This window comes from Ptiloglossa arizonensis, chromosome 1 (genome assembly GCF_051014685.1).
Source record: "Ptiloglossa arizonensis isolate GNS036 chromosome 1, iyPtiAriz1_principal, whole genome shotgun sequence".
NCBI classification, from domain to species: Eukaryota; Metazoa; Arthropoda; class Insecta; order Hymenoptera; family Colletidae; genus Ptiloglossa; species Ptiloglossa arizonensis.
The window spans coordinates 18087543-18110578 of NC_135048.1; the positions used below are offsets into that span (position 1 = coordinate 18087543).

The following is a 23036-nucleotide window of genomic DNA, read 5'->3' on the forward strand; positions in this document are numbered from 1 at the left end:
TCTATATATCTGTCTATCTATCTATCTATCAATCGCTATCTCTCTCTCTATTTCCACTTTCCAGCGGATCTCGTACGAGGCCGCGCGAGATCCGCGTATTGTAAATTCGACCCTAGACGATCGGAAACGGTCCCGATACGAGGCGATAGTCGTTCCCGTGTATCGAAAAATGTAGGCGGAGCGGCATCTGGCGTTCGAAAGCGTGCGATACCAGGCGCGAGAAAATTGATAAAAGACGATTAACGATAGCCGCGTAACGTATACGAGGGGCGCTGCGTGGTAAAAAAAAAAAGAAGAAAAAAAAAGTAGTAGGCGTTAAAAATAATAAGAACGCGTACCGATAATCGTACCGCTTCGACGAACGCGCGGGGTTGTGATCGCGATCGAGTGCTCGCGCGTACGAAAAACGACGCGTTCGAGGCGCGAGGTCCGAAGCGTTAATTGCACCGCGTGTATAATTCGTCCTTGAAACAGGCACCGATCCGAGAGAATAGGCGTCGCGAGGCGCGTGCCTCCGCGATCCGAGCGTGGATCTCGTTGCGTCACGGAGCTAGGCGATTCTCGCGAGTCGGTGGTGGGGGGTGAACGAGGTGGAGTAGAAGGGAGGGGGGGAGAAACATTTTTCAACGAATTCCTACGTCGAATCGGGGTCTGCGCCGCGGCGCTCCCGGTGCGGAGTGACCCGGTGTGCGAGGTTTATAGGTCGGTCCAGTTTCCCCCGCGATATAGATTTTTCCTCCGCGGCGTCGCTGCCAATTACGCGCGCCCGTGTTCTCCACCCGTGGTCCAAGATTCGCGAAATCTCCGCGGTCGAGCCGTCCCGGACCGTGCAGGGGTTTGGCGGTGAAAAACCAAAGACGGTTGCCTTTCGTAACCTGTCGTGGAACGCGAGGAGAGCGCGTAGGGTCGGCCGTAATTCGCTTAAAACTCGTAACAAGATCAATGGCATGCGCACCGATCCGGCCCGGTTAATCCGGGCTAACGCGATTCACCGTTTCCCCGAGCGAGCGTTTTTCGTAACGGGGGAAAGTCGATAACTCGTCGCTCCTAGAAGCTACGAAGCTTCCGAGATAGGAGAGAGAACGAATTTCGAGTCGCGCGGACCGCTCCGTTATCGAGCGCGACGCGCTTCCGGCGAAACGGGCGAGAGCACGTCGAGCCGCGCGTGACTCGACCAACGAACGAACGAACGAACGAACGAACGAACACGACGGTTCTTCCGCTCTCCGACGTTGGACAGTGGACATCGCCGGCATCGATCTTTGTTTTTCGTAAGCTCGTTCGCGCGCGAACCAACACACGGTGGCCACCGTGCACGGTGCGATCGAAACGTTTGCGCGTCCCTCGTCGTAACCTTGGACGAAACGCGAGCACCGTCGTTGACGGTTCACGCTCGCCTACTCGCAGTTACTGGAAATATTCCCGAGGATACGATATTTTACGACGATAGCGGGAAAAACGGGGGCGAAAAAGGGAGGAGGACGGTTGCGCGGGGCGACGGGAGCGGTTCCCCCTCCCCTCCCGTTTCGCCGGCAGCGCCGCTACCCCCACCCCTCGCCGCTCTCTGCGCCGCTTCGACCCTCCGCGTTCCCCCCACTCCACTCCTCCCTCGCTCTCGCCCTAGCTCTCGCTCTCGCCCTCGCCCTCGCCCTCGCCCTCGCCCTCGCCCTCGCCCTCGCCCTCGCCCTCGCCCTCGCCGTCGCCCTCGGCCCCGGCACCGTGCCTCCACCGACGGTGACCCAGTTCGACGCTAGCCGGCTGGAATCGTTTCTTCCGCACACGCCTCGGGATCCAGGTTACTCCGCGCCGCATCGTCCCGGCTCTCTCCACACCCTCGCGGGTTCGCCCCGCGCGACGATTCGTCCGCTCGAAACCGCGTCCGTTCCGCCTCGACCGCCTTTCGATTCCGCGAACGAACCTCCGCCGGGGGTTCGCCACGCCGAATTCACCCGTTGCGGAGGAGACCGCCGTGGCGTTTCCAGCTGACTGGGAATCCTCGCTACGCGCTGCGCCCCGAATTCCCGATCTTGCGACGATACGGCCTCGCCGTGCAACATCGGGCACGAACCAGCGCGTGGAAACGTTCACTCGACGCTCGTCGTTCGGGAACCGTCACCGACAACACGGATAGAAAAGATCAGCGAACGAGCTGCGTAGAAACTTTCTTACGAACGCTCGAGAGCGTGGACAACGGGGGTAATAAGTTTTTTTTCGAGACTGGGAAAGAAGAGGGTCTCGTTCGCGTGGAATGCTCCCGTTCGATCCCTCGAGAGCTCGGACCAAGGGAGAGAAAGAAAGTGGGTTTTTCGCGAGGGAAGACGAAATGGAAGCTTTTTTTGGAAATTGGGCAGAGAATTGCGTCTCAATCGCTTGGAAATTTTCGAGAGCGTGGACCAGAAGAGGGAAGACAGGGTAGAAGCTTTTTTTTTGGAAATTGGGTAGAGAATTGCGTCTCAATCGCTTGGACTAAAAGAGAAAAGACGAAATAGAAGCTCTTTCTTTTGGAAATTGGGTGGAGAATTGCACCATCGACCGCGCGTGAAAATTTTACACACCATCGAAAAAGAAATATACGAGAATCTTTTCGAAATCGGGGAAGAATCGCGTCGTAACCGCTCGAAACGTTCAAACTTTGTCGGAAAAAGAAGTACGGGACAATTCTTCTCACGAAATATGAAAGAAAGAAAATTGAGTCTCGACCGCGTGTAAATTTTCAATTGCATCGAGAGAGAGAGAAGCGCGAACGTTTTTTCGAAACCGAGGTAGGAGAATCGCGTGGAAATTTTCGCTCGACTACCGCTCGAGAGCGCGTGCAACGCACAAAGAAAGGCACGAGCGTTTTTTTCGAAACGGGGAAAGAAAATCGCGTCTCGACCGCGCTCGGAACGTACTCGCTCGATCCCGCGAAGGTACGCGGACGTAAAGGGAATAAAGCGAAACGCGAGCGTGTTTTTCGAAACCGGGAGAGGAGAATCGCGTCTGGACCGCGTGGATGTGTTCGCTCGACCGGGCCCCGAGCCGAAACGAAAGAAAGGATACACGGTAGCTCGTGTTCGAGAACGGTGGAGAAGAATCGCGTCTTGGCCGGGTTTTCGCGCTCGAAGGAAAACGGGTAGACGACGCACTTCGCCCGAGGTAAATGGGGTGCGAGGTGGATTGTGCGTGTCTGGCGCGTCGCGACGCGTCGCGTCGCGTGATAAAGGGACTCGAGGAGGACAAAAACACGCGTAGAACAACGCACGGTGTTGCGAGAAACGGTCTAGACCGATCCGCGAAAACGGAGGAGCCGAAAGATGCCCGGTAGAGCGGCTCGAGAACCCCTTTCACGGACCCTCGTCTTGTCTCGTCCCTTTTCTTCCGTTTCGGGGAAACTTCCGCCTCGGAGATCGTACCCGTCCTCCCTCGCGTGTCTTTTTTCCCCCTCTCTCTCTCTCTGGAAAAATAAAGTATACAGCGTTTCTCGAAAAACGCGCGTACGCGCGACGTCCCGTTCTATCCGTAATTCGAACACGGTTATCGAATTCGGTCAAAGGAACCGTGCCGTTGCACGCTCGCTCGAAGGATGCCGTTGCTTTTTACGAGCTGCAAACTTTGGAACTGGGCCAATCCCGTTGCGGGCACATGCTTTGCGAGCGTATAGCGCAGAATCCTGGGGTCACCGCGGCCGACAACCGTCGCCGCGTATCCTACTCGTACGCGAGAAATTCCCGCATGACCGCGCGAAGGATTCTCTAGGACGATATTCGTTTCTTTCTTTTTTTCTCTTTCGGTTTTCTCGTCTCGATGGTCGAGATAAGGAGAAAAAGGAAAAAGAAAAGTCCGAGTCGTACGATCCCATCGATCGAAATCACCACGCAACTCCGATTACGCGTTTCGCGGTAACATTGATTTTTTCCGTTAACGACGCGAAATGATTTATTTTCGCGGCTCGGATACCGTACACCGTCGGTGCACGCGCGCGCGCGTGCGAGCGAGCGCGTCTGTGCTCGTGCAAGTGCGAGCGTTTCCTTCGCCGCTTCTTCCGCATCACCCGATGTACGTGCACACCCTTCCACTTTTCCGAGATCCCCTCGGTGCACCCCCACCTCGGGTGAAATTTGCGCAGTGACCTCCTCCGGGAGGAGTGGCAACCGCTTGGCCGAAGGTGTCGGTGAGGCGAGTCGACGAAGCTGTCGCGGCTCGAAAATGCGATAATCCGGCTCCTCGTTGTTCCGAACGAAACGAACGCGACGCGAGGGAAACGGAACGAACGCGAGCGAACCGAGAATAAGATCGCAGGGACCCACGGAACCGATGACTGGGGACGGTGCAGGGGAGGGGGGTGAACGGGTAGTCGCTCGTTTCTCGAGACCCGCGCGAAACGATATCTCGCGAGTCGAGGGCGCGACGGGATAAACCCGCGATGGCGTAGAATTGTTAAAGCGATCCGAGACGAAATAGAAATATAAACGACGATACTAGGTAGGTGGGCAGAGTAGGGGGTTTGATACCGCGATGGAGCCTGCACGGAGGTTGCTGTCGACGCCCTGCCGCTGCTTCCTGGTTTGCCTATATTGATTTTCTAGCGTGCCTCCAGCTAGACGGAAACAGAGCGACGCAGCGGGTAAGCGGGAGGGGGAAATCGTTGCCTCGTGCTCGAGCTCGCGCACGGACACGCTCCTACGCGGAAATAGGCTAGGCCGTTGGCGGCGTGTGCGAGGAGACTGCGCGACGGTGTGGGTGTCGCGCCTGCGCGTTACGGTTTCCGTGTAACCGGCGCGGGTGGGGGAAGTGGGTTGGAATAGAAGGGGTTAGAGAGTCCGTGCTCGGCGCACGAGGGTGGAAAGAGAACAACGCCTAGGGGTTGCGAGCGGCACGAAGAAGACGCGAAAACGAAGAAGGTGGGGCTCCGTACCTTTTACACCTCCGCCCGCTTGCTGCTCGCTGCGAGAAAGACGGGGAGGATTATCCGACATCGAGCCGAGCGGTCGCGCGTATCTACGCGCGCGCGTTCTTTCGTATTTTTCTCTTTTTTTTCTTTTTCCTTTCCTTTTTCGATCCGTCCTTCTCCGCCTCTTTCGTCCACCCTCTCTCTCTTGTTCCTCGTAGGAGCGTTTCGACGTCCTTGTTTCTTGTCCTCGCCCGTTCGCCGTGGAATAAGTGTCACGGTCGTTTCGTTTCGCCTCGAACGATAGGTCGTGGCGAGCCTCGCGGTGCTCGAGACGCGCCAACTCTCCGCGTCGATTGTTCTCGAGGCGTTCTCGTCGATCGTCGTGTCGCGCTGCGCACGGTTTTTCGACGATGGACCGCTCGTCGTTGTCTCGCGGCGCTCGTGAACCGTCGCGAGTAGTAAAGGACGATGCACGGTCGGCCGATCGGTCGGAGACGTTCGGGAGATCGAGAACGTCCCCTCGTCCTTCTTCGGGCCGCCGCGTTACGGCCCAGTCTCGCGCAGCGACGAATACAACGCAACGAGAACGAAACAGGGGGTAATCCAGCTCGCGTTCAGACCGGCGTAAACTAAACGAGTAATTTCGCAGAATTACCGATTCTCGAATCGCACGATCGATCGATTTTGCGAAACGAACGGATGGAAAGATACCAAAATCGTGTATCGATGGACGAGAAACGGGAAAAGGAGTTTGATGGGGACGAGAAACGGGAGAAGGAGTAAAATGTTATTTTCTAGTAACGGATGAATTTCAATCTTTGTACATTTATTCCACTCGACGTTTTTCAGCAACCAACGGTTTTATCATAGTATTTACCAACGGTGGTAAACTTTTTAGAATAGAAAGAAAGAATACTGATTAATCGTAAGTGTACAAACAATATCTGTTCGAGTAGAAACAGATTTCGTCGCGTTCCATTTAGAACGTATCCTTACCGAGAACGATCGTTCTACGTCGCGTGGATCGTTCTTCTTAATCGGTCACCGACGAAGAACCATCGGGCTCTATTCGTTTCACCGAATGGACCCGTTAAATTCTACCCGCGACGCGCATTTCTCTTCCTCGAGGGAACGAGGAAAATCGGACAAAGTACGGTAATCCCTCGCTAACTGTCGCGGTTTCCGCCTCGTTAACCGTCGCGCGTCCCCGTCGTTCTTGTCCGACTCGCTCTCCGTGTTTCCAGTTCTTCGTTGGATAAATAACGCCGTGAAAAGAAAGAACGCGCATCCACCGAGAAGCGCACCGTTTCAACGGAGTTTCGGTTTCTGGGAAGAGGCGACGCGGAAGTAGCTCTCTCTCTCTCTCTCTCTCTCTCTCTCTCTCGAACACCCTGTACACGGAAGCTAGATCGATAGAGCCGACGCGTAAACTCGTACGTTGCGAATGCGTCGCTCGGACGAGTTACTCGCTTCCTCGTTGGTTAATTTTCGCGCGACAACGACCGTACACGGGCGAGGTTACGCGATCGATCTTCTCCCTTCGATTGTTTTCGAATCGTGTAAGCGAGTAACGTTCGTTTCCATCGAACGAGAAAAGTGATGCTCGAACATAGTTACGAACACCGCGACCCGACTCACGTAACGGCTCTCGCTAGTTATGGATCGTCTCGAGTCAATCGTCCCTTCGATTGTTTTCGAATCGTATAAATGCGTAACGTTCGTTTCCATCGAACGAGAAAAGTGATGGTCGAACATAGTTACGAACACTAGTTACGAACACAAGTTACGAACATCGCGACCCGACTCACGTAACGACTCTTTCTTGCTACGGATCGTCTCGAGCTGACGAGTCAATCGTCCCTTCGATTGTTTTCGAATCGTGTAAGCTCGTAACGTTCGTTTCCATCAAACGAGAGAAGTGATAGTCGAACATAGTTACCAACACTAGTTACGAACATAGTTACGAACACCGCGACCCGACTCACGTAACGGTTCTCGCTAGCTATGGATCGTCTCGAGTCAATCGTCCTTTCGATTGTTTTCGAATCGTGTAAGCGAGTAACGTTCGTTTCCATCGAACGAGAAAAGTCATAGTCGAACATAGTTACGAACACTAGTTACGAACACAAGTTACGAACATCGCGACCCGACTCACGTAACGACTCTTTCTTGCTACGGATCGTCTCGAGCTGACGAGTCAATCGTCCCTTCGATTGTTTTCGAATCGTGTAAGCTCGTAACGTTCGTTTCCATCAAACGAGAGAAGTGATAGTCGAACATAGTTACCAACACTAGTTACGAACATAGTTACGAACACCGCGACCCGACTCACGTAACGGTTCTCGCTAGCTATGGATCGTCTCGAGTCAATCGTCCTTTCGATTGTTTTCGAATCGTGTAAGCGAGTAACGTTCGTTTCCATCGAACGAGAAAAGTCATAGTCGAACATAGTTACGAACACTAGTTACGAACACAAGTTACGAACATCGCGACCCGACTCACGTAACGACTCTTTCTTGCTACGGATCGTCTCGAGCTGACGAGTCAATCATCCCTTCGATTGTTTTCGAATCGTGTAAGTTCGTAACGTTCGTTTCCATCAAACGAGAGAAGTGATAGTCGAACATAGTTACCAACACTAGTTACGAACATAGTTACGAACACCGCGACCCGACTCACGTAACGGTTCTCGCTAGCTATGGATCGTCTCGAGTCAATCGTCCTTTCGATTGTTTTCGAATCGTGTAAGCTCGTAACGTTCGTTTCCATCAAACGAGAGAAGTGATAGTCGAACATAGTTACGAACACTAGTTACGAATACTAGTTACGAACACAAGTTACGAACACCGCGACCCGATTGACGTAACGACTCTCGCTAGCTATGGATCGTCTCGGGCTGACGAGTCAATCGTCCCTTCGATTGTTTTCGAATCGTCTAAGCTCGTAACATTCGTTTCCATCGAACGAAAAATGTGATGGTTGAACAGAGTTACGAACACTAGTTTCGAACACAAGTTACGAACACCGCGACCCAACTTACGTAACATCTCTCGCTAGCTACGGATCGTTTCGAGTTGGCGAGTCAATCGTCCTTTCAATTGTTTTCGAATCGTGTAAACGCGTAACGTTCGTTTCCATCGAACGAGAGAAGTGATGGTCGAACATAGTTACATACACTAGTTACGAACATAGTTACGAACACAAGTTACGAACACCGCGACCCAACTTACGTAACATCTCTCGCTAGCTACGGATAGTCTCGAGCGGTCCAGCGTTCCGCTGGTTGCCGCTCTTCTGCCATTTTTACCATTCTCCGTGCCAAATTCTCGCTTCTCGACCCTTTTCCAGCCCCCTCGTACCCCTGTCTTTGTCGTCTCTGTCGCGTTCGTGTCCTCGTCCACCTAATATGGACGGTCTCGCGCGACGTCGCTGCCGGCCAAGTAGCGACTCCATCGAGCCGACCGTTCCTCCTCGAAAAGCTTTTTTCGGCCGGAAAGGATCGTTTCGATGGCGCGCGATAGTCGACACGATGAAAGATTAAAATTCGCTACCAACGCGGAGCTTGTGGGTAACGAGAACGACGTTGTTCAAGGGATTGGTTCGTTCCATGTAGCGAACGGAACCGAGAACTTCGTCTCTGGAAGAGATTGCGAATCGGACGTTTTTATCGACCTTCGAAAGAACCGCGAAGGGAGCTTCGGGAGTGATCCTCACCGATCGCGATGAAATTTAGCAGATCGATGGATCCGTATCTTGGATAAACGTGGATGTAATTTTAGACGTAGGTGGTCGCGTAGAGTGAATATATTGGGTTGTTCGAAAAGTCGTTTCATTTTTTTTTTGGAGGAAAATGAAACACGATTTTTTTAGAGCGTATAAATGTTTTATTGAATTATATATTCTCCACTTTGGAAAATGAAATGACTTTCCGAATAATCCAATACTTAATTTCAACGCGTAGAACATTTTCTTTAATTCTTGACTTGAAAATTAAAGAATGTCAATAGAACGTATTCGTAACATTGTTTTTCGGAATTTAATAGGTTGTTCGGAAAGTAATTTCGTTTTTTTTTTGTTAGAGTGTATAAACGTTTTATTGAATTATGTATTCTCCATTTTGAAAAACGAAATCACTTTCCAAACAAGCCAATAAAAATTTGGAAAGAACCAGTCGGATATGCCCATGAGATAAAACAATGGACACCAGAGGTCGCCGCGATGGCATAGCGGCTAGTTTGTATATTATTAAAAATGTTGTATCGTAACACTTGTATTGTAAATTGTGTATAATGTGTATCTTTGCTCCGATGAGAGAATCTTTTACCAATAGTGACAAAACTTGTCAAAAGAAAATGGACAATTGAAAGATTTCCGAAAGCCAGCACAGACGTACTCGTCTGTCTGTATTTCCCTAATTTTTGTATATACTTTTCTCAAAATTGAGCAATCATTTACATCTAAAATCACGTATTCCATTTTGTTTTTACGCTTGAGGTAGATACGGATCTATCGCTTTGTCAAATTCGATCGTAATCGACCAGAGTCACTTAGTGAGCAAAAATTGCTCAACATTGTCCACATTCCTCTTACGCGCGATAGTACGTTCCTCGGGATGCGGAAGGTCGTTTTTTTTTAGCTTCTCCAACTGTAAATTGTTTGAAATTAATGGGTCGATTTGCATCGCGCGATAGCTAGTTACGAGCTAGCGTTCTTTCCGCGAGAAAAAGAAATTCCGTGTGGAAAGAGCGTTGATTAGCACGGCACGAAAGGGTTTTTATCGTTTCGTGTACCATCGCGGTTGTTCAGTGTTCTTCGTCAGCGGGAAACACAGAGATTACGTTTCTCTCGTGGATCGAGAATATGTAACAACATTTCTAACTCGTATTTTGAAAAAAGCAGCTTTTTGCGTTCGTTGAACTCCAGGGACTACTCGAAACACAGTTACAGTGTACTTCTTTTCAATCGTCCACGATCCAATGCGTAGTTAAAGGGCGATAATACGGCCCTTCGGTTTGATATACCTTCGTAAAGTCTGTATACGTTATTCAAATTGCTATAAACTTTTGTTTAAAGCGTAGATAAACCGATTCTATCGCACGCGACAAAAGATGGAAGCGAAAGTATCGGATTGTCCGGAAAGTCATTTCCTTTTCCAAAATGGAGAATATACAATTTAATAAAATGAAAAATCGTGTTTCATTTTCACAAAAAGAAAAATAAACGAAATTACTTTCCGAACAACCCAATAAAACGATCGAATCGAATTTAACGCTTTGCAAAAATAATTGATTTCGAGAACTTTTACGAAAACAATCATAATATAAGCTTCTAAGAAAAATGATAAAAAATAATTTCTCGGTAACATCGGAGATCGAAAACGATAAAAAAAAAACGATTGAATTGATATTAACGCTCGTTACGAAAGTAATTCGTTTCATCGACTTTTACGAAAGCAATAATAATACATGTTGTCTCTAAAAAATATTGCAAAAAATAATTCTTCGTATCGAGAGCGAATCGACGAGCCGAGTGTTCGTTTTATAAATAAAAATTGCACACGCGTTCCCCTTTCTCGCATAATGTGCACTTTGTGCCCGTAATTCGCGAACGAGGCATTTCGTCAATGTTTCGTCGCGTTGTTTCGCAAAATATCGTTTGTACACGTCGTTTGTGCCACAAAGTTACGCATATTGCGTTATCGGTTCGATCAAGAGGTCCGCGAGTAATCACGATGACCGAAATGTCGGAAGGCGAGTTTCGAGACTGGCACTCTTCGTTTATTTCTGACTTCACTACGCGGAGGAGCAATATATCGAGCCACATAATTCTAGAAACTTTGCATTCGAAAATATAAAAGACGAAACCGACTTACAAATATATCAATTCTACCTACCTTTTATCAAAACTTGAAATCATCAAAACTTGAAATCATCACTATCTTGATCTAACGAATATTGTCGATTTTCAATACCACTATTGAAAAAATATTATTACCAACGACAACTATACTCGACCCAGTACGTACGCGTTTTGTTATTTACGCAGTCAATAGAAGTGACACAGTTCGTCGCCAGACGTCTTTGTTACAAATATAAAAATCACGAGGGGACCAACTTAGCAGCGGGGGAGCATACTACCACCTCGTCTATTTGAATAGTGTGTACACTGCTGGTCAGACGTTCGAGACCACGGACAGTATTCGAGTAGATGATTCTCTAGTTATTTTAAACACCGAAGACACATAACGTCCTCTCGTGCGATGTCTTACGCCTAAGTACATCTACGGAATGTGTAAAACAGATGTTGCCAAATCTTGGTGGCCATACTCGTTGAACCGAACGATGACGAATCGGTAACGATTGCACATTTTTACGTGACTTTTTCACTGCGCGAGAAATCGCTCATCACACATCCAGAACGACTCGTTGCTTTGTAAAATAGCCTTTGGAGACAAAATCTGATAAAGAAATATCCTATAGAAAAGTATGTTCTCGTTTTGAAACACAAACCTATACTTCGAGCAACTTCGAAAGCTTTCTACGAATAAAAAAATGAACGAAACAGTTATATCTCTCTCTTGAAACCGAGAAACTTTCCTATTTAATATTGTTCCCGAGAATACGTCGCTTTGGGACAATTGAATCGAAAGTTTTCGAACATTCCGCACAGAATCTCCCGTACGCGGCTAAACCCTAATCGAAATTTATTTATCGTTGCAGGATCGTATGACGGCCAATGGAAACTCACCGTTGGACAGTATGAGGACCCTGGAGCATTATTTGAACGACATCATGCGAACCGGCGCCGCGGATACCCCGGAACACGTGAAAGGTAAGACACGCTTCTGTATTACCGTGTAGTGTACCTTGGAAACGAGGCACGGTACAGCGGCCAATTCGACGAATCAGTAGGCGGGGCAATAAGCCTCGTACGTGTCGCGTCGTCGACGCTTCGGAATTGCAAAATTCGAAGAATCTCTCGGATCCACGTCCGAGGATGCGCGTTCGCTCGTTTGGCAGCTTACAGCGGTCAGGAATGTCTCGCGCGTTCGGCGAATTTTTCCTATCGCCCCGAGACCCTTCGCCGCGAACGAGGAAGGCTATTTTCGCGTTACCGAGCGTCTTTAAGCGGGGTGGTTCCGCGAATCGCGAGATTAACGCTAGAATTAACGACGGTGATGGATGGATTTCGGTACGTTAAGATAGAAGGATAGATTTCGGTACATTGAGACACAAAGATAGTAGTTTTATATATTAAGATACAAAGATAGATTTCGGTATATTAAGATACAAAGATAGATTTCGGTAAATTAAGATGCAAAGATAGATTTTTGTATATTAAGATACAAAGATAGATTTCGGTATATTAAGATAGAAAGATAGATTTCTGTACATTAAGATACAAAGATAGATTTTTATATACTAAGATACAAAGATAGATTTTTATATTTTAAAATAGAAAGATATATTTTTGTATATTAAGATAGAAAGATAGATTTTTGTATATTAAGATAGAAAGATAGATTTTTGTATATTAAGATAAAGAAGATAGATTTTTATATATTAAGATAGAAAGATAAATTTCAGTATATTAAGATGGAAAGATAAATTTCAGTATATTAAGATGGAAAGATAAATTTCGGTACATTAAAATATAAAGATAGATTTTTGTATATTAAAATAGAAAGATAAATTTCAATATATTAGATATAAAGATAAATTTCAATATATTAGATATAAAGATAAATTTCGATATATTAAGGTATTCCTCGTCTATATCTCAGGAAAATCGATGAAGCAAAAAGGAACTCGTGAAATTGATTATACCCAAAGAATACAAAAAGTGGTAACGTCTTTTAAAAATATGCGATTTAAAGTAAATCTCTTTGCAAAAGCAGCTGGAAGTAATTTGAACCGGTTGATAAATCTAGTGTTAACTTTCAACGACGTGACTCGCGGGAAGGGATTACGTTCGACCGACAGAGCCGAAAGATTTACGCATCGAGGCTTGAAATCGCGGCCGAGGATCTTTCGTCGACAACGCGAGTCGATACGCTGGGTTTTAAGGTGCGTTTACACGCGAAGCGCGACTCTAATCGTCGCGACACTGTACGAAGGTGGCCGGTGTTGCGACAGCGAATCCAATATTGCGACAACGCGGTAGTGTTGTTTTTAGGACTGCGGCGACCAGAAAGATAAACCGAGTACCGTGTCTAGAGAGTGGGGGAGCACCGTGCGACGGAGTGGGGGGAACACTCGTGCGACGGAGTGCGGGGAACTCCGTGTAGCGGAGTGGGGGGAACACCGTGCAGCGGAGTGGGGGAAGTAACGTGTGTTCCTATTGTATCGTACTTAGGTGTACCGTTATATTTTATGCTTGATACACCAATTAGCTGAATTTCGTGTGTAAAAGGTAACGAAGCACCGTAGGGTGGAGTGTGAGAAGTAACGGGTGTACTTATTGTATCGTACTTAAGTATACCATTATATTTTATGCTTGATATATCAATTAACTAAATTTCGTGTGTAAAAGGTAACGAAGCACTGTAGAGTGGAGTGTGAGAAGTAACGGGTGTACTTATTGTATCAACATTCCAGGTATACCTAACTACAACTGTATTTATTGTATCGGTATACCAATTATAATGTACAACGGTATACTTATGCGATAGGAACACTCGTTACTTCTCCCACCTTGCCGATACTGTCTTCCCCCACTCCTTATACACGAGATTCGACTTATTTTTTCGACCATGACTTTGGTCATTGTCCCTGCTCGGAAAATTTCAATTTCAACGACAAATTTTATCGTTTCGAGAACGATACAAATGGATATTAAAATTAATTTCTTATAAAACGTTCTAGAAGCTACAAATGTCGCATAACCGTAGAAATAATCGAACGACGGTTACTTTGTCATAAGTGACACGCCACGTGAAAACGTACCTTTACGACAGTACCGTATCGTTCGAACTACACGCTGTACAATTATCGTTCGAGGGGTCTTATCGCGCGTGAAGTCGTTACGCGGTCCCCCGTTGGGCCCGATGTTGCGATTTTTCAACGAACATCGATTTAAAAATCGTCGTGTAAAATTTTTCTTTACGTTCGAAAACACGAATCGTCGTCGCGTTCCCGGCTGCTCGAGTGTACACCTCGCTACGAGCGCTTTGCTATCTACTATCTACTAATCTACTTTGATAAGCGCCTCTCCTCGTTGTCTCTCTCTTCTTACGTGTCGTCTGGCGTGCCGTACACGGCCGTACACGAGTATCGAGGGACTATTTAGTTCTTTCCAGTTCATTGGTTATTCTCAAATACTTGGAATTTGGACTCGTTTTAGCGATACATTTTTCCATTTTTCTTTCGTTCGACCTTCGTGCTTTTCGATCCAATCGAAACTTTTTCTTTCGTTTCGTTTCTTCCGAACGAAGACAGCACTTGTTTTTGTACTTCCAATTGAATATATATGTTGCAAGTACTTCAAATTTAATATATATATATTGCAACTACTTCAAATTTAATATATATATTGCAAGTACTTCAAATTTAATATATATATTGCAAGTACTTCAAATTTAATATATATATTGCAAGTACTTCAAATTTAATATATATATTGCAAGTACTTCAAATTTAATATATATATTGCAACTACTTCAAATTTAATATATATGTTGCAAGTACTTCAAATTTAATATATATCATAGCCAACAAGGTTAAGAAATGACCCTCGTCGATTGCAATAAAATTTACCGGAGCGATAAATCTGTATTTACAATAAGCGTGACTGTAATTTTAGCCGTAGATAATAGGCCAATTTTAAGAAAAGTATTCCATTTTTATTTTTAACAAGTTCAATTATCAGTTATCATTGGTCTCTAGAAATTCTCTCGGTCAAAGTAAATACATGTGTGTGTGTGTGTATATTATTCATATTACGATGTATATCTTACTCAAACTACATTCGTACATGTTACAATATATATTCTACTGATTCCTTTGTCAACAATAATTAAACTTGCTAAAAATTGAAAACTTCCCTAGATTCGAATTTCGGACGAATACTTTAGAATCGTACAAAGATGCCAATTATATTCTCGCCCGACTACGTGGTTTTCCCAAGTTTGTATACGCATTTTCCTCAAAATTGGCCGATCGTCTACGGCTAAAATTACGACCAAATCTCACTATATATACAGATCTATCTCTCTGCCAAATTCCAACGCAATAGACATGAGTCACTTCCCAAGCTCCCTTTTAAAGACTATACAGTGCAAGTGACGAACAAGGGTAATCCGTAGAAAGAATCACGTGCTGTACAAACGCAATAGGTATCCCAACGAGCGATTTCTTTCGCTACACGACCGTTTCTCTTTGTTCTTTTACCTGGAAATTAAAGAAACATGATACGCTTGTTTTCCACTCAACAGCTCCGGTTTAGTAACACTACAACTATCATCGATGGTGAACGTACTACTGTTTGTACCAGAGTGCACAGGTATTTCGAAATTATATAGAGAAAGGGCAAGTTAATTTACGTGTACCGTTAGTTGTTCGTTTCAATTGTTCGCGAATATTGTAGGAAAGACACCGTTAATAATTAAGTAATTTTAAATAGTTTGGAACAAGTCGAATTTACCTCTTTGATAGTTCCACAGTTAAGCTTCATCGATGATGACAAATGCATCATGTAACACTAACACGTATACCAGACTGCACAGGTATTTCGAAATTAGATAGGGAAAGGGCAAGTTAATTTACGTGTACCGTTAGTTGTCCGTTTCAATTGTTCGCGAATATTTTAGGAAAGACACTGTTAATAATTAAGTAATTTTTAAAAATTTGGAACAAGTCAAATGTTGACTTGATAGACCCTCTTTGATAGTTCCACAGTTAAGCTTCATCGATGACAACAAATACACCGTGTAACATCAAGAGAAAAGAAGATACGAGCAAACAGTTATTAGTTCTAATGAGCTCGCAAGTATGCGTTTATAGTTCTGCTATGTTCTAATTGGTCCTTTCTCGGAACAGTTCGTCTCGTTCGCATCTGCACCGACAGTGATTACTCTCTTCGTCACTTTCGATCAGAAGAACCAGAGAAAAACGTACCCCCGTTCTTATCAGAAGTCCCAAAACTACATTCGTACATGTTACAATATATATCCTACTCTGACAAGTGATTCCTTTGTCAACGATAATCAAACTTGTTAAAAATTGAAAAATTCCCTAGATTGGGAATCCAAGGGGGTCGCGCGTGGAACGATTCTCGTGTCTTTCAGTTTTTCAATTAATTCGCGAAGAAACATCGAACGTCGATCGAAGAAACATCGAAACGTCGATCGAAGAAACATCGAAACGAAGATCGAAGAGACATCGAACATCGATCGAAGAAACATCGAAACGATCGAAGAGACATCGAACATCGATCGAATGAACATCGATCTCCGTCAGTGTTCCTCCCGAGCGCGTGTAACGCGCGAAAAGAAGCGAGAGAGAGAAAAAAAGAAAAAGAAAAAGAGAAAAAAATACGCACAGCGGGCGATAAGTGCCGATCGTGCGGAGCGAGTCAACTATCCGACCAAGACCAACGGAATAGCCAACCAGCCGAGCACTCGAGGTACCTCGGCCCTTGTCGGCACCCTCCACTCGACGCGGAGCGACTCCGCTCGTATCCTCGCCGCTGGAAACTTGTACGCGAGCGTATCCACGCGTCCGTCGTAGCCGCGTGCGCGCGCGTTGCAAAGGAAGATCGAGACGGAAGCGAAAGGAAAAAAAGAGGCTCGCGCGCGCTCCACTCTCCCCACCTCGTCCTCCCCCCCCCCCGGCTTTCTTTTTCCCGTCTACCCACCCTGTCTGCGAGCACCGGGAACCCTCAGACAAGCATTCTCGCGCTTACAGTCAAGGGCAAGGGTGGTACCGCGCGCGAGGCCTCTTCTTTCCCCGGTGCTCTCGTCCACACGACGAAACCGTACGACGACGATGGCGACAAAGAGAGAGAGAGAGAGGGGGAGAACGGCTTGGTTTCCGCGACGCTCCCGGGGAATCGCGAATTTTCATTCGCGACGCAACACCGAGAAAACTCACCGGTTCGAACATTCGAGAAACTCGGACCGAGCGCGCGTCCGTTGCGCGACACCCGAACGAACGAGTTCGGTTTCGTTCGTGCGGCGCGCGCTCCACGACGATTCTCCTTCGGGTATCTTCGTGACTGATCGCCGCTACACCCGATACGACGCACGAAAGGATTTATCCTCGTGGCGTTCAACCACGGAAACGGAAGAATTCTTCTTCCGGGGAAACAAAGACCGGATTTATCAACGGAATTACTCGAACTACGTTTCTGCGAAGATTTCTTTCTTTTTTTGTTTTACAGTTGTCGAATGTTCTTGGTGAACTGCGTAACCGGGAGAATGGGAGAAATTTCGTGTGCGAGGAGTGGGGGAAGGTAGCTTGGACGGAGTGGGAGAAGTAAGGGGTGATTTTTTGCAGCGTATCGCTGTACCAAATATATGGTACCACAGTTTAACCATTTGTAAACCGGTACAGTTATAGCGAGCATAAGGTATCACGGTGTAGCTAAGTATTGGTATACCAAGTACAAGTATATCTAATTATTAGTATATCAAGTGCAAATATATCTAATCGTTGGTATACCAAGTACAAGCATACCTAATTGTTAGTATATCAAGTGTAAATATATCTAATCGTTGGTATACCAAGTACAAGCATACCTAATTGTTAGTATATCAAGTGTAAATATATCTAATTGTTAGTATACCAAATACAAGTATACCTAATTATTTATATCAAGTGTAAATATATCTAATTGTTAGTATACCAAGTACAAGTATACCTAATTATTTATATCAAGCATAAATATACCTAATTGTTGGTATACCAAGTATACAGTATAACAGTGTACTTAACTACAGTACAATAAGTACAGTCGTTACTTCTCCCACTTTGTCCCCCCACTCTTTTCACGCGAAATTCGCCTTATTTTTCCGGCTACACGGAAGAGACCATGCTTGGGTCCACACAGACCCAAATTTCACGTTCCATGCACGAATAGTCTGTATAAAAGTTCCATTATTTTTTCGTGCCTTTTTCCATTTCTGTGAAGTCTCTCCAGGTCTGGAAAGACCCAAAGATGGTAAAACGAGATCAAAGAAAACATACACACTGGAGGGAGGTTCCATTGTCAACAGAGTCTCGGAGAATCGGTTGTTTTCTCGACCATGGTCAAATTATAAACAAGGAAAAGACACAGGCTTGTTAAAGCAAGGATCAACCCCTTCCCCACGAGGACCTCGATCAATTTTTCGATATTTATGCAGTTCGAAATCGATATTCATGGGGTTGAGCCAAAGTTTAAATATCTTCCATTATTTTAGAACTGTCCTCAGAACTGGACTCCATTTGTGGTATGGACCACACTCGAGTACACTGTTGCACACACTCGTCCACGACAGGCGATAGACAGTAGAGAGATTGCAATTTTGTACAGGTGTGAGCGCGTGTATTGTAAACGGTTGGATAAAAAATCTACAAGACGTCCTTGTGAAATTTGGATCCTGTACACGAAGGGTTCCTTTAGGGACCCTTTGTCAACGTTACCTTACCGATACGTTGAACAGGTGCGCGACACACAGGATCTCGAGGTACGTTTCTTACAAACTCGACGAGCTCTATGCTTGTAACTTGTCACGATTACGACAGACTCGATCAAACTTGGTACGCGAACTCTCGTACAAAAGACGTCAATTTAACGTTAACGTTGTAAACTCCTAAATAATATCGATCGTTCCGTTGTATCGGCTCTACTCGAGATTTACACGCCATGGAAATCGTTTAAGGGTAATAACAAGCTTTTGACACGAGCTGTTGGGGGATGAATCCACGCTACGATAGGTAAAAAATGCACGGATAAAATGAAAATAAATAAAAATGTCGTCTTATGTGAGTACTTTCGTTTTCGAATGGAAGGTATTGTGTACTCAACGAGATCCAACAATGTAGTGTACGGAGCTGAGAAGTTGACCTCTGCAAGAGATTAAGAATCGTGTCGAACGTTTTAGCAGACCTAATTGTAAATAAAAGTTGCTTGTCGTTGACAAAACATTCACCTGTAACACTCTAAGATCCTCTTGATCTGAAAGTCATCTTTCCAGCTCCTAACTGTACATCATCCGCGAGAAAGAGTACTAAATGGATTTAAAATAAATAAAAATGTCGTTTTATGTAAGTACTTTGGTTTTCAAATGGAAGATATTGTGTATTCAACGAGAGCCAACAATATAGTGTACGGAGCTGAGAAGTTGACCTCTGCAAGAGATTAAGAATTGTATAAGGTCGAACGTTTTAGCAGACCTAAATGTAAATAAAAGTTGCTGGTCGTTGACAAAACATTCACCTGTAACACGCTACCAAGGTCCTCTTGAACCGAAAGTCATCTTTCCAGCTCCTAACTATACACCATCCGCGAGAAAGAGTACTAAATGGATTTTTAACTATTCGTGGAACACCTCTGTATTTTCAAGTGAGTGCAGAACTCGATGTTAAAGAGTGCCGAAGCGTGTGACGAGGTATAAGGTGGATATTTTGAACATTTTCTTTAATCATTTGTAACTTAAGACACTAAGGTACATAGAATACACGTTCGTACGACAGTTTTTACGTATTTTACAGCGTAGATTCATCCTCCCTCCTTTCTAAAGAAATATACTTCTGAAACACTCTGAACATTGTTTTTTATCGAACATCTTTTGGCGCGAGTAACTGTATTAATAGATTGTGGACATTGGGGAACGATTACTGCAACGATATTGACTTTTTTCGTGGAATGATATTATCTTAAGCTCTTTGTTGACTGCATTACGGAATTGGATTAAACACTTGCTGTACTTTATATTTATATATAATATTTCTATGCACTTTTATACCGTTGATGAAGTATTCGATTAAATTTAACTCTCCGGTTTCGAACTTACCGTAATTTTTACGCTTATTTTTGGAACTCGTTCGAAAGCTTTATTAGCTGTAATACGAAATTAGGTCAAACATTGATTCCTACTATAATTTCTATTTTCACTGTTCTATATACTTTCGCATCGGATATCGCTAAATCTTTATCCCTTAACAAAGTATTGAATTAAATCAATCTCCCTTTTCGAATTCAGGGACGATAATTTTTACACAAATTTTGCAATCCAATTCGAAAGCTATTATCCTTCAAACTCTTTATTAACTGTATTACAAAATTAGCTTAAACACCGATTCCTACTATAATTTCTATTTCCATATTTCTATATACTTTTGCACTGAATATCTTTATCAGTTAACAAAGTATCGAATTAAATCATTCTCTCTTTCAGAATTCAGGGACCAAAATTTTTACACAAATTTTGCAATTCAATTCGAAAGCTATAATTTCTATTTCCACATTTCCATATACTTTCGCGCCGAAAATCGCAAAATTTTGAACCATCTATATTTCCATATACTTTCGCACCGAATATCTTTATTAGTTAACACAGTATTACATTAAATCACTCTCCTTTTAGAATTCAGGAACCAAAATTTTTACACAAATTTTGCAATCCAATTCGAAAGCTATAATTTCTATTTCCACATTTCCATATACTTTCGCGCCGAAAATCGCAAAATTTTGAACCGTCCATATTTCCATATACTTTCGCACCGGATATCGCGCAACTAGTGCTCGTCGACAGAGTATTATTATTATCATGGTGGTCGTTCGAGACGGGTGATGGCCGTCAGAAGAGAACGCGGAAGAAGCGTCGCGGGAGGTGACACCTCCGCAGACCGGCGACTCGATTGTATCGCGTAATTATCGTTTCCCGTTGGGGGATGTCCGTGGCGGTCCTCTCCGAGACGGTCTTTTCTTTTTAGCCCGCCGCAGACCCTTACCCGCGCAATTAAAATCCGGTCACGATCGAAACGCCGCGCCGTCGAGGATAACGATCCGTTAGACGGGACAGGAGAGAGAACTTCCGGTATAGCGACGGGGGGAACGATTCCTGGAAAGTCCAGGGATTTTGCGTATAGATCGAGGGATTTTTCGGCGATTTCTCCGAGGAGAGATATTCGCGATCGAAGGATGGAGAGAAATATATCACGCGATGGAAAATTCATACTGGCTGAAAGGGGAGGAGTAGAGTCGAGGTGTTGAGAAGTGCGTAGAGTTGAGTCGAGGAGTTGAGGAATATGAGTGGTAGAAAGTTCAACAATTTAGCATTTTCATTAAGGGATTTTTCGACGACATTTCCGATGCAAGATATTCGCGAATGAAGGAAAGAAAAAAATATATTACGCGGTAGAAAATCCGTACCGACTGAAAGAGGGAATGTAGAGTCGAGGGTACGAGTGGCAAAAGGTCAAACAATTTTGCGTTTTGATTAAGGGAATTTCCAACGACTTCTCCGACGAAAGATATTCGCGAATGAAGGAAAGAAAAAACAAAATATCACACGGTGGAAAATTTCTATCGGATGGAAGAGGAGGAGTAGAGTCGAGGGTTTCCGAGTGGTAAAAGGTCAACAAATTTTGCGTTTTGATTAAGGGAATTTCCAACGACGTCTCCGATGCAAGATATTCGCGATCGAAGAAAAGAAAAAAATGTATCACGCGATAGATAATCTCTATCAAATGAAAGGAGAGAAGTAGAGACGTGGGTACGAGTGGTAAAAGGTCAACAAATTTTGCGTTTTGATTAAGGGAATTTTCAACGACTTTAACGAAAGATATTCACGATCAAAGAAATGAAAATAAAAAATATCTCGCGATAGAAAATCCCTACGACTGAAAGGAGAAAAGTAGATTCTCAAGTACGTGTGGTAAAAGGTCAACAAATTTTGCGTTTTGATTAAGGGAATTTCCAACGACTTTAACGAAAAATATTCACGATCAAAGAAATGAAGATAAAAAATATCTCGCGATAGAAAATCCCTACCAACTAAAAAGAGAAAAGTAGCTTCACAAGTACGAGTGGTAAAAGGTCAAGAAATTTTGCGTTTCGATTAAGGGAATTTCCAACGACGTCTCCGACGACGCAAGATATTCGCGATCGAAGGAAAGAAAGAAAGAAAAAATCACGCGATGGAAAATCCGTACCGGCTGTAAGGGGAGGAGTAGAGTCGAGGGTACGATAGGACAGCATCGTAGCGCGAACAGGTTTTTATTCCGGAACAAAAACCTCTCTCGAGGCATTGTAAGGCTCCGTTGAGTGGGCGTGCTCGCTGCGACGCCATCTTTGGAAGTGTCAGCACGACACTTTAAACTGCACCAGTAGGTCAAGTCTCGGAAAATCCCGAGCGCAACCTGGACGACGACAACGACCACGACCACGACGACGACGATGACGACGACGACGTCGACGACGAGAAATGGGACCCTTCGAAATATACGTGGTGGTTTTCACCCAGTCCTTTGTTCTTTCGGCCGAGTTTCCAACGGAACGCGGCGCCGAAACCGCGCGAGAACGACGTAGCGTTCGAAAGGTTAGTTACATGGATACGTAACGGACGCAACGATCGCGTGTTTACCGTCGATAAGATCGCTTTAAAAATAAGCAAATCGATGCCGCCGCGTTATCATTCGGCGTTATTTCGGTGTTGCGCGCGAACGGTAAATACATACATACGATATCACCTCGAAATCGAAACGTTCGAGAAGGCCGAACGCGGAAGTTTTTTTTCTGTTTTTTTTTTTTTTTTTTTTGTTTTACTAAACAGACGCGGAACACTCGACGCGGAAACGGTACGTACGGTGTTACCTTCGCGTCGAGATCGAAACGTCTATTCATTTATTTATCCATTTATTTGTTTATCTCTTTATCTATTCATGTAGCTACTTATTTACTCGGCTATTTATTTGTCTATTTATCTATTCATGTATCTACTTATTTACTTGGCTATTTGTTTATCTATTTACTTGACTATTTATTTATTTATTTCGCTATTTATTTATCTATTTATATATTCATATACTTATTTACTTGGCTATTTATTTATCTATTTATTTATCTATTTATATATTCATATACCTACTTATTTACTTGGCTATTTATTTATCTATTTATTTATCTATTTATATATTCATATACCTACTTATTTACTTGGCTATTTATTTATCTATTTATT

At 44.7% G+C, this 23036-nt stretch overlaps 1 protein-coding gene across 1 annotated transcript in view; it reads left to right on the top strand.

Annotated features, from left to right (window-relative positions):
* The window catches only part of Orb2 (cytoplasmic polyadenylation element-binding protein orb2), a 183531-nt gene that overhangs the window by 15918 nt on the left and 144577 nt on the right, over window positions 1-23036 (top strand). The window contains exon 2 of the mRNA XM_076309508.1: window positions 11590-11701. Coding sequence (XP_076165623.1) covers window positions 11590-11701 — 112 coding nt within the window. The remainder of the gene's footprint in view (window positions 1-11589; window positions 11702-23036) is intronic.